The sequence below is a fragment of the Crinia signifera genome, chromosome 5 (genome assembly GCF_055691185.1).
Source record: "Crinia signifera chromosome 5, ASM5569118v1, whole genome shotgun sequence".
In the NCBI taxonomy this organism is placed as follows: domain Eukaryota; kingdom Metazoa; phylum Chordata; class Amphibia; order Anura; family Myobatrachidae; genus Crinia; species Crinia signifera.
In genome coordinates, this window is record NC_139221.1 from 73274907 (window position 1) to 73291308 (window position 16402).

A 16402-nucleotide genomic window follows, 5' to 3' on the forward strand; every position below is an offset into this window, starting at 1 on the left:
TCCTACGCAGCGAGACCAAGATGGCTGCCTCACCTGGTACCTTGTAAGAGTGGAATATACAACCCGTGGAAGTTATTATTCAAAATGCCTGCACCAACACTACATTGTGTCTAGTGTGCTTTATTTTATGTCTGTGTGACTTATCTATTGCTGTAATACCAAAATCCTATGTATTATGTGCATTGTTTTGATGTCTGTAAAGCGCCCTAAATCCTGTCGGAGAAATTGTGCTATATAAATTATTTACTATTGCTTAAGGTTTAAGACCTGGCAGCATCCTAAGTACCATTGTTTACGTAATACACTAAGGGAACAATGGGTGGGTTTCCTAGGCAGAAAACCTAAACTGGTTCTAGTTGCTTGTTGCAAATTGTAAAGGAGTAACCATTCCTATAGGAGAGATGGCTCAAACCTTCGAGAGCAAGAAAATGAAAAAGTTGTCTATAACAACCAATCAGCTTCTAGCATTCAGAGGGAGATTTCTCAAATCTAGGCAAGAGTGCTGCATGCAGTATAAATCTAGCCCAGCGAAGGTTACACTGGGCAGCGATCCATGCTTCATTGTGATCTAGTCCAATTGTATTAGATTGCTACCACATTGGTAGAGGGAAAGAAAATTGGGCCAAGTGACCGGGATAATGAGACCCTAACAAATGATTGACTGCATATGTTCATAACATGTGTACCATGTACTATTTATCTATAATAGAATAGCCTGTTATAAAGTAGTTGGTCCCTAAAAGTGTATTTTCCATCCAATATTCTATTGAGGGCTTGATTTGGTGATCAGAGCAAATCAAAAACAGGAACAACTAAAAAAGCAATTTTCTACAGGAACAAACCATGTTGAAGTGTAAGGGGTGCACTGCAAACACATTTTTATATGGTGCATGTAACGGAAATATACTTGTTTGCTTTAATTCCCACCTATAAATCTGCTCATCTTTCATTTTTTATTTGCTCCTAAGGGGGGAATTTCGTTATCCATGGTAACTTACTGAGGGGGTATGAGCATGAATAGCGTATATTTAACAGGCGCACAAAAAAACATCTGTAATTGAATAGCCTTAATCTAGTACTTATGTGGATGTTCAAACCACCCGCCAGCAAGGATGAGACCTACTACATCTGTATTCTCTGAAAAACCCTACGGAATATGTGCGCTTATTATAAATAACTGGTAATAAATAAATTAGTCCAAAAAGAGCTTGAGGCTACCCTTGGCTTTTTTGTACCCATTACATTTTTTGGGGCTAATTAATTTATCCCCTTAGTATGAATCAGGCCCTAAATGTTGGAATCTGTATTTCAGCAATAGCTGGAAAACGACAAATTCCCTTCATCTATTTTCAGCTATGTGTAGTGTGAAGATTGTTACTTGACTAAAGGTCAGTTAATTACATGTACATTATAACATCATTATAAAAAACCTACTGATTGACTATAGATATAATTAGTGGCAAATTACATTCCTTTGGATGGTATTATCAGATAACACCTACACTTCAGTCAGCGACAGTGTTACATATTGATAGAGGTAAGCTGGTTCGTGTGTATTGGTGAAGATAATAAATATTTTAAAAAAGAATAACAGCCACTTGCATAAAGACCTACATCAGGGGTGTCCAAACTTTTTGCGACAAGGGCTAGATTTGGTTAAGTGTAAATGTGTGGGGGGCCAACCATTCAGCCTGACATTCTTTGAATCATTAATCACATTAGAATGGTCCCCCACTCTGTCCCCATTCACTGTATGTCCCCCAGCCTGCCCCTTCACTGTATGTCCCCCAGCGTGCCCCCATTCACTGTATGTCCCCCAGCCTGCCCCTCCTTCACTGTATGTCCCCCATTCACTGTATGTTCCCCACTCTGCACCCATTCACTCTGCCCCCAGCCTGCCCCCCTTCTCTTAATGTCCATCAGTGCCTCCATTCATTGTATGTCCCCAAGCCTGACCCTCCTTCACTGTATGACTCCCATTCACTGTATGATCCCCATTCACTATGAACCCCACTCTGCCCCATTCACTGTATGTCCCCCAGCCTGCCCCTGCTCCCCCTTCTCTGAATGGCCATCACTGCCTCCATTCACTGTATGTCCCCCAGCCTGACCCTCCTTCACTGTATGTCCCCCACTCTGACTCCTCCCTTCTCTGTGTGTTTCCCAGCCCCTTGTGTGAGCCAGAGGAAGGAGAGGCAAAGCAGGCACTGCAAGGACAGGAGATGCTTGGGCTCCCACTGCTGCCCTCCTCCGCTCTGCATGTTACGGGAGCAAGCTTCCCCCTTGCTGCCCCCCACCCCAAACACTGCTGTCATTGTGATTGTGGAATAGGGTGATATACGATTGCAGCAGCAGGGGTAGGATGCCAAACACATCTGACTGTGGCGGCCGGCACCTCCTCACTGCAGCAGACAGCAATGTAAAGGCGTGCTGGCCAGGGCCCTGTCCTGTGCTGTGCTTCCCACATCTGATGCTCTGCCCACTTCCAGCTGGAGGCTGCAGGCTGCTTGAAATGACAGCACGGGCCGCAATTGGCCCCCGGGCCTGACTTTGGATATGCCTGACCTACATAATACAGGGCTAATTCTGCTCCTCACATCTATGAAGGGGAAATTCAAGTGCTGTGTGCACTGGAGACCACTAGAAGGAGCCCAATGAAGCAATTTAAGTGTTGCTCCGTTTGGCCGCACCCACCCAACGGTGTTGACTCTAATGTTATGTTTTTCTGTGATTTTGATAGGCTGGTAAAAGCATACAACTGTCTATAACTCCCAGTCAAGCGTTAAAGTGTGTGTAGGGGGGAGGGGGGGGGGTGTAACTAGTTTCACCTACACCTTGGCCTTGCTGTGTCAATACTAACAGAAAAGCATTTTACCTAGTTTGCAGGGGGGGTGCAAAAACCCTACCACTAGCCCTGGCTCTGCCTAATGTGGGAAAGGGAGGAATTAGGTGACTGTGATAAACAGGGCTGCGACCAGGAATTTTGGGCCCGGTAATGATTTCAAGTGCACTGTGGATGAGTTGCATGGACCTTCATCCCCCCCCCCCCCTTTCACTTACCACCTGACTTAGAAGGTCCCGCAGAACAGCCTGGCTCCTTCAATGAAGGATGCCGGCGGCCAATTACAATGCACCACCAGCGGGTGAGCAAATGAGAGCTTGTGTACCGACAGCGACAAGCTCTGATTGGCTCAAAAGCCGGTGCAGCATTTTAATTGGCTGCCGGCTTCCTGCATTGAAGAAGCCAGGCTGTGCTTCGGGACCTGCTGAGGACCGAGTGCAGCGCAGGCAGCACACAGCGGAGGGTTGCTGTGGGCAAAATGAGCTGCCCGGACCCTTCCAGAGGCCGGGGCCCAGGACAGCTGTACCCACAGAACCCCCCTGTTGGCGGCCCTGGGGGTAAAACAGGTCCAGAAACTCTCCAGGACCACTTTAAGTCTTGCTCCCAGCAGCAATTAAAAAAGTACAAAAATAGCTATTTACGGATTACGAATTACATGACTTTTTAGTAATGTCTAATGTTTGCAGGGTTTCAGCTTGTACTCACGTCAAACTTGATGTCTCCTTCAAAAAGATCCAGGCCCAATTCTTAAACAATAAGAACACAAGTTTCATAAGTACATTATTTAGCAAAGCATTTTAAATATATATATATATATATATATATATAATATTAGTATTATAATACTTGGTTATATACATTAACCTTGGTTGATGTCAAATATGTCTTTGTTTTTTCCACCGTCCACATCTACTACTGTAAAAAAAAAAAAAACGAAAAACTCTTGTTATTGCAGCGTATAGCTTTAGCTGTGTATATTGCATGACAGATACACCATGCAATTAGGAAATCATGTTACCATCCCCACTCCACATTGTCACTTACCTAGGTGTTCATTGAAAGGCTGCAAAATAGGATAGAAAGAGATTACATGTCACATGTAAATATTAAATTAAAATGTTGTTTAACCTTAACCTTTGTAGTACAGCAAATTTGTGTTGTCAGTCTATTAATCATCTATACATATATATATATATATATATATATATATATATATATATATATATATATATATATATATATACACTCTCCGTGCTGGCCCGGCACTCCGACTCCCCAGGGGTTAGCTTGCCCAGTTGCCTTCAACCCAAGCAAAGCTGCTTGTCACACACGACTCCAAATAAGTAGCGGCACTCTGAGACTTGTGAAAGTGATGAAACAGGTGAATATTTAATCTGTCAACATGTTTCGGGGCGGATTCCCCGTCTTCAGGGAAATCCCGAAGCGTGGCGAGCGCAGCGAGCCCGCGAGGGGCGGCGGTACGCGTCCTACGACCTTTTCATACCCCCACTATCCACGTCGGCGTGGAGTTGAGAATAGAATAGTGTGGCGAGCGCCGACGTGGATAGTGGGGGTATAAAAAGGTCGTAGGACGCTTACCGCCGCCCCTCGCGGGCTCGCTGCGCTCGCCACGCTTCGGGTTGACGTTGATCGTGGGGTGGCGTTAACAATTGTGGGGGCCATTTCACACTTCAGGGTGCCTATTTGGCCTCTGTGGGCCATTTAACATTGTTTCCTATGGAAAAATCGGGTCAATTGAGGCATTGAACAGGAAAATCGGGTCAATTGAGACATTTAACATTGTTCCCTATGGGAAATCGCGGGCATCTCGTCGGTCGCATCGCACCCGATTTTTTAGTGCATTCAATGCCCGCGATGGGCGCCCTTCTAGGTAAAGAGTACCAAAAAAAATCCTGATTGTCGACATGGTCGACATTGAAACACACAAACGAGAATGTAAGGCCTCTAGGGCATTAACCAGGTGCTACTTTGGGGCTTTTCCAGATTAGCAGCAGTTTAAAAAGGGATAGTTAGTCCCTAGAATGCAATACAAAAAGAAAAAGGCTTTTTTGAGGAAAGTATTATCACAATAAATGTAAATTTTGTTCAGCACAATTAAATTAAAACATAAAAACATAATACACATTAAAATACACTAAATACACTATAAGAAGGACAATATAAATTGGTGCTGGCCTTCATAAAACCAATATGTATAGGTAAAGTTCCACTTTCAATGGATACAAGTGAAAATCTTTGAAGACAATTTTTGGAGGAAATTCACCCCATTAGTCCTTCTTTGGATGGATCCTGTTCCTATTGGACTCCAGTTGGCATGGATTGATATGGGGGGAGGGGGGGGGCAATTCTTAAAGCACTCACGTATCTGGGATATCTGCCACTGCTGCAGGCTGCACTTGACCCTTGGAGTTGCTCTGTCCTGAGCCGACTTGGAATAGCCCCAAACTTTTACCAATGTCCACTTTCAGTCCTGGTTCAGGTATCCCATTGTAGAAGGTGATTGTATTCCACCATCCACACTGGAAGGGAGGAATGGGGGTGCTGTAGCCTCTGGAGGCTGGCGCGTTTCACTGGGTAACCCCAAGCTTTTTCAAAGGTCGACATTGACTCTGTATCGTTGCACCGCATCCCCTTGTATGGCTCACTGCGCTCGCCATGCTTCGGGCACGGTGTCTCGCTATGCTCAGCACTCTATTTTATTCTCCCTGCACGCCCTGGTGGATGGTAGGGCATGAAATACCGCCTGTCGGCACATGTCGGCTAATAAAAAAAATTAAAACCCAATGTCGACATTTCGACTGTTGACCTTCTCAATGTCGACCTAATGCATGTGTCCACCTTATGACTCTGCCGACCTTATGGCTGTGTCGAACTAAGGCATGTAAATCTTTTATCTGTGTCTGGCAAAAGCCTGTCGACCTTCAGTGGTTCTACCTTCAATGTATGTCTACTTTAGTTGTTTTGACCTAATGACCATTTCCCATGTAGATAGATAGATAGATAGATAGATAGATAGATAGATAGTAAAAGCACTCTACTGCCACAGTGCGCAGCTGAAATGCAGAAATACACGCTAGTGACACCCTGCAGGAGCACACATAGATGATAGCTAGATATGGGATGATACATGATATATAGAACTTACCAGTCCATTGGCAGATTGAGAGAAAACCAAAATTAGAGCCAAGGTGATTCGGTCCATGATACATCCCCTGGTTAGTAACATGTTGTGGACAATAATCCGGGGTGAGATTTGCCTTATATATAACTGATTTTTACACTGCATTTTTGGACTTTGCCCTAGCATGTAATTACACAGCTACATTGCACCTACGCTGGCAGATCACTGGACTCCAACCCAGTGGCGTAACTATAAATTTTGCACACACACACACATAACAAGTGACTCTGGGGGCAGCCCATGATAAAAGTGTGCTAACTGCACTGAAACAGCTTTTTTGCATTGACCACACTGACTTCTATGCTAATTATTTCTCATTAATACCTCCGGTCTATGTAGAGATGAAGCGACATTGAACGCTTTGCCATTGAACGCCCTAGTATTTATTTATGTACAGTTTCGTACATGGTATATAGCGCAGCAGATTCCGTTAGTTTCGTATATAGCGCAGCAGATTCCGTTAGTTTCGTATATAGCGCAGCAGATTCCGTTAGTTTCGTATATAGCGCAGCAGATTCCGTTAGTTTCGTATATAGCACAGCAGATTCGGTACTTGTGTATTATCACTGCGCCCAATTTCCCTACTTACGGCACTGTAGGGAAATCGCATCGCATGCCATTATTGTATGGCATGCAATGCGATGCGATAAGATTATTATATGTAATGTATTCACTGGTCAGTGAATACATTAAAAAGATAGGATGCGATAAAAATCGCATTGCATGCCATTACTGGCATGCGATAAAAATCGCATCCTATCTTTTTAATGGTCAAAGTCAGTGAATACATGAAAAAGATAGGATGCGATAAAAAATCGCATCCCATCGTATCGATGCGATCAGATGCGATTTTTTTATTGCATCCTATCTTTTTCATGGTCGCATGCAATTAGGTTTGAATGACCCCCCCCCCACACTATCCACGCCACCCCAAAGCGTGGCGAGTGCGTCCGCACGACCATTTCATTCCGCCACTATACACGTCGGCGTAGAGTTGATTTTATATTGTGTGGTGAGCGCAGCGAGGGGACGTGGATTACTTTACATGGATTCCGCGTGCGCTCGCCACGCTTCAGGCTCGGTGGCTCGCTGCGCTCGCCACACTATATAAAATCAACTTCACGCCGACGTGGATAGTGGAGGAATGCGCTCGCCATGCTTCGGGCTGGCGTGGATAGTGGGGGTGGGGTCATTCAAACCTAACTGCATGCGACCATTAAAAAGATAGGATGCGATAAAAAATCGCATTGCATGCCATACAATAATGGCATGCGATGGGATGCGTTTTCTTTAATCGCATCCTATCTTTTTCATGTATTCACTGACTTAGATCATTAAAAAGATGGGATGCCATAAAAAAAAATCGCATCGCATCGCATTGCATGCCATACAATAATGGCATGCGATGTGATTTCACTACCCTGAATAGCCCACTACGCCAGTGGCGTAGTGGGTGCCATGATAATACACAAGTACCGCAGATTCTGTTGCACTTTACAATAGTACACAGTGATAAAACAAACTGGGTAACAACAGACAGACTTGGAGGTAAGAGGGCCCTGCTGCAAGCTTACAATCTATAGGGACAAAGGAGGGAAACACAAGGACCGGCACATAATATAGCATAGTGGCCGGTAATAGCATAGTGGCGAATATGCACAAACCTTCCTAGGAAATGCATTGGGCTAAGGCTAGACACAGCTGTGTATTCAGTTGCACAAGTGGCACAGCACACGTGTGCCTGGATAGTATGTCTGTAGATGGACACTCCCGTGTACAAGACTTCTTATGGTTCAGGCCCCACCCCCCAGCACACAAAAAAACAGTGCCGTTTTGTTTTCTTCAAATGTAAAGCCCATTACACATTATGCCACACACTGTAATGCCCATTACACATTATGCCACACAACGTAATGCCCATTACACAACACACCACAATGCCCATTAAATATTGACACACCCCGTAATGCCCATTTTATATTATACCACACACCATAATGCCTATACTACACACTGTTTTGTTCATTACACATGATGTCACATGCCACAATGCCCATTACTTTTATGCCACATAAGTGCGCTTACGTATATGCTCGTTGCCTGGAGTTACATGTTCAATGCCAGGGTTTACATGCTCATTGCCATAATGGGGGGGAGGGGGGTGACATGCTCCTTGCAAGAGGGATTACATGCTCCTTTCCTGGGATTACATGATTGTTTCCCAGGTAGGATAACATGCTCGTTTGCTTGGGGATGCAGGCACACATCGTGCCAGCACTTCCGTAATCCACACTTCCGGCTAGAGCTGGGGACCTGAGAGATGCTATTGGTGTAGGGTCTCCTCTATGGTGGCAGCCAAATTTGGAGGAGCGCAGGGTCTCTGTCTGTACGTGGACAGATACTCTGAGCCCCTGAGGTGACACTCCTGCTTGCCCGATTATCCTGGCTCCTGGTTTATTTGTTGAATGTAGGTGCCAGATAGCCAGGGATCCAGCGGGGATAGCTGGCAGAGGAGACCGCATCTCTAACTTGGTGACACCCCACCGTGATTTTAAATTCCACTGGCTCTGTACACGTATAATGCCTACTGTAGTGCCATTTACACAGAGAATTACCCCAGTTGTGCCATTTATACACAGAATTCCCCCCTAGTGCCACACGCACACACATAATGCCCCGGAGTGCCACACGCATAATGCCCCCTGTAGTACCAACACGCATAATGTCCCCCCGTAGTGCCACATGCATAATGTCCCCCCGTAGTGCCACATGCATAATGTCCCCCCGTAGTGCCACATGCATAATGTCCCCCCGTAGTGCCACATGCATAATGTCCCCCCGTAGTGCCACATGCATAATGTCCCCCCTGTAGTGCCACATGCATAATGTCCCCCCTGTAGTGCCACATGTATAATGTCCCCCCGTAGTGCCACATGCATAATGTCCCCCCGTAGTGCCACATGCATAATGTCTCCCCCGTAGTGCCACATGCATAATGTCCCCCCTGTAGTGCCACATGCATAATGTCCCCCCGTAGTGCCACAATCATAATACCCCCATAGTGCCACATGCATTATGTCCCCATTGTGCCACATGCATAATGACCCCCATAATGCCACATGCATTATGCCCCCCATTATGCAACATGCATAATTCCCCCATAGCCCAAACATGATGCCCCTCCATAGTGCTGCATACAAAGTGCCAGTCGGGACTCGGCAGTGCTGCAGCTTATACTGCATCTCACACAGCCAGGGGCAGAGGAAGACTAGAGGGGACAGTTACCTGGAGCCGGCGGAGGGTGGGACGGAGGGGACCTAGCTGCTGTTGGACAAAGCTGGCAGGCCGCGGACAGAGGTGCTGGGCGGAAGAGGGACGGAACAACAGCTGCCGGGCTGATTGGGCGGAGCTTCCACTGCTAGGCAGAGGAAGGACGGAGCTCCTGGCCTCCGTCGCGCTGATGCAGACGCGCACTTGGGGGACGGAACTCTTAATGCTGGGAGCTCACTGCCGCAGCATTGTCTTAGACATTTTAAAAAAAAAAACGGAAACCGCTGCATGCGTCCGAGTGGCAGCTGCCCCCATTAACTCCTCGGCCCCGGTGCACCGGCAGTAATTCTGTCCCTGCACGGCGCCCCCGCAGACCCCGCTCCCCCAAGCAGCAGCGGGGGCTGCCTTACAGTATCTCCGCCACTGCCAGAGGCGTAACTACTTTTTTTGCGCCCCCCCCCCCCCCCCCGCCGGACATTTCGGCCCCCCCCCCAAAATATTAACCCCCACCTTACCCGTCCCTATTGCCGCCGGCGCTTCTGCCTCTAACCCGACACGCAGATCTATGTCGGGTGACGGGCGGTCCCCGGCTCCGGCTGCAGTGCTAATATAATAACAGACACTCGGAAAATGGCTGCCCCCATACAGCATTATGGGGGCAGCCATTTTCCGAGTGTCTCTTATTATATTAGCACTGCAGCCGGAGCCGGGGACCGCCGGTCACCCGACACAGATCTGCGTGTCAGGTTAGAGGCAGCGGCGCCGGCGGCAATGGGGTAAGGAGGGGGAGGGCAGGAGTCAGGAGCCGGGACCAGGTGGTAACTATAGTCCCGCAGACCCCCCAGGCGCCCACACCTGCCTAGCGCCTCCCCTCCACCGCGGGGGCTGGCAGACTATAGTTACGCCACTGCAATAGCCACCATCCTATTTCACTGAAAAAGGGACTCCCTTTTTCACAGATGTTGCGAGTACTGCGCATCTCTAGCGAACCTGAAGACCTAGAATGTTCCCTCAACAAAATGGTGGACAAGTTCTTGGCAAGAGGATACGACTATCAAGAATTGTCCAATTCCAAACAGAAAGTCATGTCTATTAGCCGGGAGCAGGCTTTGAGTCCTACTAGCTCAGCAACAACTGACAACAAAGTCATTTGGGTTAATTCCTTTCATAAAAAAAAGCTCTCAATTAAACCAGATTTCCCATAAATATTGGCCCCTTGTAGCCACGGATCCCCAATTACCAGCCTTGCACAACAAATCCATCATGTGTGCTTATAAAAGTTTGGGAGTGCCGTCTCAGGTTGAATATATATATATATATATAAGTCCAGGTGTACCCAACGGTACACGGGCGGCACTCAGTGGATTTCTCAAATAGCAATAAGAAACTGCAGACCACTCCACAGTTAAAGGTGCGACGTTTCGATTATTTAATATCGTTTTCAAGGACACAGAACATACAAAATACACTTACCTATATAGGAAGAAGGAGACACCCATGTGAACGCCAGTTGCGTCACCCGGCCCGTGCTGCTGCGGCGCTGAAGACGTGACGTCATCCACTGTCGTTCCGTCCAGCCCGCTGCCTCCGTTCCCAGGGAGACGCGCTGACGCTAAAAAAAGATAAACAAAAAAGTGAAAGAAGATCGGACACATCCAATACATCTCATGTGGTTAGCTCCCTTCACATAAAGGAGAGTAAGCAATCATACAAGAGGCATAATAAAGGATGAATTAAAGAGAAAAAAAAAATACCAATATCCGTGGTGGCGACAGTGACAAGAAACTGCTTCAGCTTGAAGCAAGATGGATATTCAGATTAAACACCATTCATCCTGCAGGACTGAATGAATATCTATCATTGGGCTGTTTTCTTTAATTATTTTGTGTCAGTAATATAGACACATGATCTTGTGTTATACGGCATAGTGTATCTCTATGACCTTGTTCATTTAGCTCAGAGCTGGGCAATTGCGGCCCTCCAGATGTTGATGAACTACACATCCCAGGATGCTTTGCATTAGTTTTGCTATGTGGCCATGCTGAAACTGATGCAAGGCATGCTGGGATGTGTAGTTCATCAACATCTGGAGGGCCACAATTGCCCAGCCCTGATTTAGCTTATTGATGCCTGTTTTTTTTTCTTTAATTCATCCTTTATTATGCCTCTTGTATGATTGCTTACTCTCCTTTATGTGAAGGGAGCTAACCACATGAGATGTATTGGATGTGTCCGATCTTCTTTCACTTTTTTGTTTATCTTTTTTTAGCGTCAGCGCGTCTCCCTGGGAACGGAGGCAGCGGGCTGGACGGAACGACAGTGGATGACGTCACGTCTTCAGCGCCGCAGCAGCACGGGCCGGGTGACGCAACTGGCGTTCACATGGGTGTCTCCTTCTTCCTATATAGGTAAGTGTATTTTGTATGTTCTGTGTCCTTGAAAACGATATTAAATTATCGAACCTTTAACTGTGGAGTGGTCTGCAGTTTCTTATTGCTATTTGAGAAATCCACTGAGTGCCGCCCGTGTACCGTTGGGTACACCTGGACTTATTTAGTTAATGTGGATGGCACCGTGGTAGCTGTTTATTTGCTGAAGTGGAGTGCCAGACCCCTGCTTTCTATTATATAGTAGATGGTAGATGATACACATCATTTGATTTACACTAAAGAAGTCTGACAAGTGCCTCTTCTATCTACTGACTTTTTGGGATCATCTATATCCAAAGAAGGCAGAAGGCACCGGAGCACTCCCCCACATGATCGACGAGTGCCGGGTATACTACAAACTATATATATATATATATATATATATATATATATATATATATGGAAGCAGTATGAAATCCCGGCGGTCGGGATCCCGGCGTTCAAAATCCCGACGCCGGAATCCCGACCGCAGAAATCCCGACAAGGGGGGGACGTGGATCGCCCCCCCTTGCAGGCTCGCTGCGCTCGCCACGCTGCGGGCCCAGTGCCTCGCTACGCTAGGCACACTAATTTATTCTCCCTCCAGGGGTGTCGTGGACACCCACGGATGGAGAAAGTGTCGGGATTTCGGCGGTCGGGATTCCGGCGTCGGGATTCTGAACGCCGGGATCCCGACCGCCGGGATTTTAACTGCATCCCATATATATATGGGACCATTGCTGTAATTCTGGTACATTATCTTGCAATGATGCCACAGTCAGTTATTTTTCTCTTTCAATGGTCCTGGTGACACAGCTCAACATTGGGATGTAGGAGGGTCCGAAGGAGCCAGGCACCTATCCTAAAGCTTTAGAGGGTAGGCTCCTCCCCTACTGCATCCCGGACTCTTCAGTTCGTGTTAGGTTTTATTAACTTTTCAATCTAGCTAGGTAGGCACAGTGTGAGGATTCTAGTTAGTGAATCCTCACACTGCTAGCGCAGCAGGAGCTGACAGAAGCGCGTCCTGTCAGCTTGCTGTGCACAGGGGAGACGCTGTCTGGCCTCCCTGTGCAGCGCTTACAGCTTCTTTTAAGAAGCTGCCTGGGCTCCGGAGCGCTCTGAAACCGGCTTCACGCTAGGTGGGGATCATGGGGGACAGGCGCTCCGTGATGGCGGCGGCCATTTTCTGCGGAGCTTACACACTGAGCTCCTATATGAGAGGACAGCAGTGTGTTACAGGCATGTTCCAAGTGGTCCCCAGCTGAGGGGGAGATACTGGAACTAGGAGATCCTACTAAGGGAGCGGCTGTCTGGGGGTGGTTGGCGCCAAAAGTCACGGACCCCGCAGCAGCAGGGACTTGGTCTCTTCCCTCACTCTGTTTTGGCGCCATTCGGAACGCTTGCAGCGGAGCTGAGCTGGTTGACAGATCCTGACAGAGTGATTGGATTTCCTTGGCATCGCTTTCCCTATCTGAAGACTACAGACAGCTAAGTGACTGAGTACATTGGCTTAGTGTGAACGCCTGTACATTTGCGCTGTGACTGTGTTAATTGTGAACATCATGTCTGTGCATCAGTCTGTGGTTTTGGGGGAGGGAGCCCCAGATACATTGAGCGCTTGCAGTGTTTGTACACTGAAATTTATCCCTGAGCAGATGGCCAAGGGGGGCTTGTGTATTGCTTGCGCTGCTGTGAAGCCCATGGGGAGTGAACCCCAGAGGGTAGAGCAATTGGAACCAGCGTGGGCCAGTGCCCTGGGCAGGTCAGTTAATGCTTTAGTGCAATTGCTGGACAGAAAGAGTGATGCCTTGGTAGATTCTCAGAGACCTATGTCATCATCTCAGCAGTCCTCCGGCTCCTTGCCTCTTACCCAGGCAGATCCTGCTTTCCTACAGGTGATGCAGGATACTGCAAAGGGGATCAACAGGTTTAGTGATTTGCTAGACAAAATTGATGTTGATGCTGTGGGGACCCCTAAAAGGTCTTACTCGGTGCCTTTAATGGTTGAAGATGAGGAGGGAGCATATGCAGACATCCCCTGGGAGCAAAGTGATTATTCTGAGGATTCCTCAGCCGCAGGGGTGGAAGATTTGATTACTGCTGTTAAGCAGGCATTAAATTTGTATGTGGAAGATAAAACTCCTGCAAAAGGTGTATTTAAACGGCAGCGTAAGGAAGCTGTTACCTTTCCTTCTGATGAAGGTTTACAGGATTTATTGGAAGGGGCTTGGAAAACCCCCGATAAGAGGCTACTGATGCCTAAGAGATTTTTAAGTCTGTACCCCATGCCTGAGTCGCATGCGGATCTCTGGGAGAAAGTTCCAGTGGTTGATGCTTCTGTGGCACGTTTGTCAAAAGCTACGGTGTTACCGGTACAAGGAGGGGCAGCTTTTAAGGACCCCGTAGACAAAAAGCTGGAGGGTAACCTCAAAGCAATATTTAAAGGGGTGGGATACACACTTCGTCCCCTGATTGCTTCAGCCTGGGTCTCTAAGGCCATGGTTGTGTGGGCTAATGATTTGTGCACTATTTTACACGCTGACCCTTATGTGTTGTTGCTTGCGGAAAAGCTGAAGGCAGCAGCAGATTATGTGCTGGAGGCTGAGGAGGAAGCTCTCAAAATGGCTGCTAGAGTTTCCACAGTGTCGGTCAATGCCAGGAGAGTGCTCTGGCTTAAGGCTTGGGAGGCAGATAATGAGTCTAAGAAGGCTTTAGAAGCATTAGCTTTTAAGGGAAAGCTGTTATTTGGCTCTGAGCTGGAAGAGATTATTAAGCAGGCCACAGGTGGCAAAAGTACCTCCCGCAGCCAAGCAGACATCAAGATTCTCTGCTTTCAGGCCGTCCTTTCGGCCCTCCCCTAGAGGAGGTGCGTCCTTTCGAGGACAGTCATTTAGTGGAAAGTTTCAGTCCTCCAGGGGTAAGGCCCCAAAGTCAGAATTTGGGTCCTTTCATAAGAAACCTAACACCAAAGGAGAGGACAAACCCTCCGCATGACTGCCAGGGGATTTGCCCGGCGGTGGTCAAGGTGGGGGGGCGTCTGTCACAGTTCAAGGACACATGGGCATTACTAGACCAGGATTCCTGGGTATTAGACATTATAGCCCAGGGTTACAGAATTCCCTTCAAAGGTCTTCCTCCGAGAAGATTCATTCCCACACCACTACCAAAGGAGGCCCGGCTCCGTACGGCTCTTTTGGGAGCGGCTCACTCTCTCTTAGAGAAGGGTGTGGTGATCCCGGTCCCCAGAGCGGAGTGGAAAAGAGGCTTATTTATTCCACTCTGTTTCTGGTGCCCAAACCAGACGGGTCTTTCAGACCAATCCTGAATTTAAAGTCACTGAATGTCCATTTGTGGGTAGACCATTTCAAAATGGAGTCTCTACGGTCAGTGCTACTAAGCCTGGACCAGGGAGAATTTTTGGCGTCCATGGATGTCCAGGACGCGTACCTTCATGTCCCTATACACCCAGAACATCAGGCTCTGTTAAGGTTTGCGATAGGAAACCTGCATTTGCAATTCCAGGCGTTGCCCTTTGGACTGGCCACAGCGCCAAGGGTATTCACCAAAATAATGTCTGTAATGGCGGCTGTGCTTCGGCTGAGGGGAATCACGGTGATACCATATTTGGACGACCTGCTGTTCAAAGCGGAGTCAGCAGACATGTTGCAGAGTCACTTGGCAGAAGCCATCAGTTTTTTGCAGGCTCACGGCTGGCTTTTAAACTTGCAAAAGTCTCAGTTGGTGCCGTCACAGAGACTCCAATTCCTGGGAGTGGTTCTGGATACCCACTTACATCGGGTATTTTTACCAGAGGCAAAGGCCAGGGATCTGGCTTCCTTGGTCCAGGAGATTCCCGGCTCTCGGAGCACATCAGTATGGAGGTGCCTCAAGCTGCTGGGGAAGATGGTGGCGTCTTTTGAGACGTTGCAGTTCGCCAGGTTCCACTCTCGTGTGTTCCAGTGGAACATTTTGACGACTTGGTCAGGAAACACGCAGACCATGAAGTCAGAACAGATAGTGCTGTCTTCAGAAACTTGATCCTCCCTGAAATGGTGGACAGAGGTGGATTCCCTTCAGTGGGGTCGGTCCCTGCAGTCCTGGAGCTGGCTGATAGTCACTACCGACGCCAGTCTCAGGGGCTGGGGGGCAGTAGTCTTGGACCTGCGTCTGCAGGGCTTGTGGACTCCAGAGGAATCTGCCTTACCGATCAACATCTTGGAACTGAGAGCTGTGTGGAAAGTGATTTCTCTGGCGGGAGACAGGTTACAGAGGCTCCCTTTAAGGATTAAGCTGTGGCGTATCTGAATCACCAGGGAGGCACACGCAGCAAACTGGCTATGTGGGAGGTGTCCAGAATCCTCTTGTGGGCGGAACAGAATGTTCCAGCATTATCAGCTATATTCATACCAGGAGTGGAGAATATAGAGGCCGACTTCCTGAGCAGGGAGGAGCTGATGGAAGGGGAATGGAGCCTGAACCCACAAGTATTTCACCAAATTACGTTGAGGTGGGGAACCCCGGATGTGGACCTGATGGCATCCAGGTTCAACCATCAGGTACCAAGGTTTTATGCCAGGAAGAGGGACCCACTGGCAGAAGCGGTGGATGCCATGACTATCCTCTGGGAGGGGAATCTTCTTTATGTTTTTCCGCCAGTTCCAATGCTGGCAAGAGTGTTGA

The 16402-nt window shown here is 47.8% G+C and overlaps 1 protein-coding gene across 1 annotated transcript in view; it reads right to left on the reverse strand.

The window, feature by feature from the left end:
• The window catches only part of MEP1B (meprin A subunit beta), a 43290-nt gene extending 37103 nt beyond the window's left edge, over positions 1–6187 (reverse strand). The window contains exons 1-4 of the mRNA XM_083187465.1: positions 6009–6187; positions 3887–3905; positions 3707–3757; positions 3548–3588 (exon numbers count right to left, since the gene is read on the reverse strand). Coding sequence (XP_083043591.1) covers positions 3548–3588; positions 3707–3757; positions 3887–3905; positions 6009–6170 — 273 coding nt within the window. The 5' untranslated portion in view covers positions 6171–6187. The remainder of the gene's footprint in view (positions 1–3547; positions 3589–3706; positions 3758–3886; positions 3906–6008) is intronic.
• Between the last annotated feature and the right edge of the window lie 10215 nt (positions 6188–16402).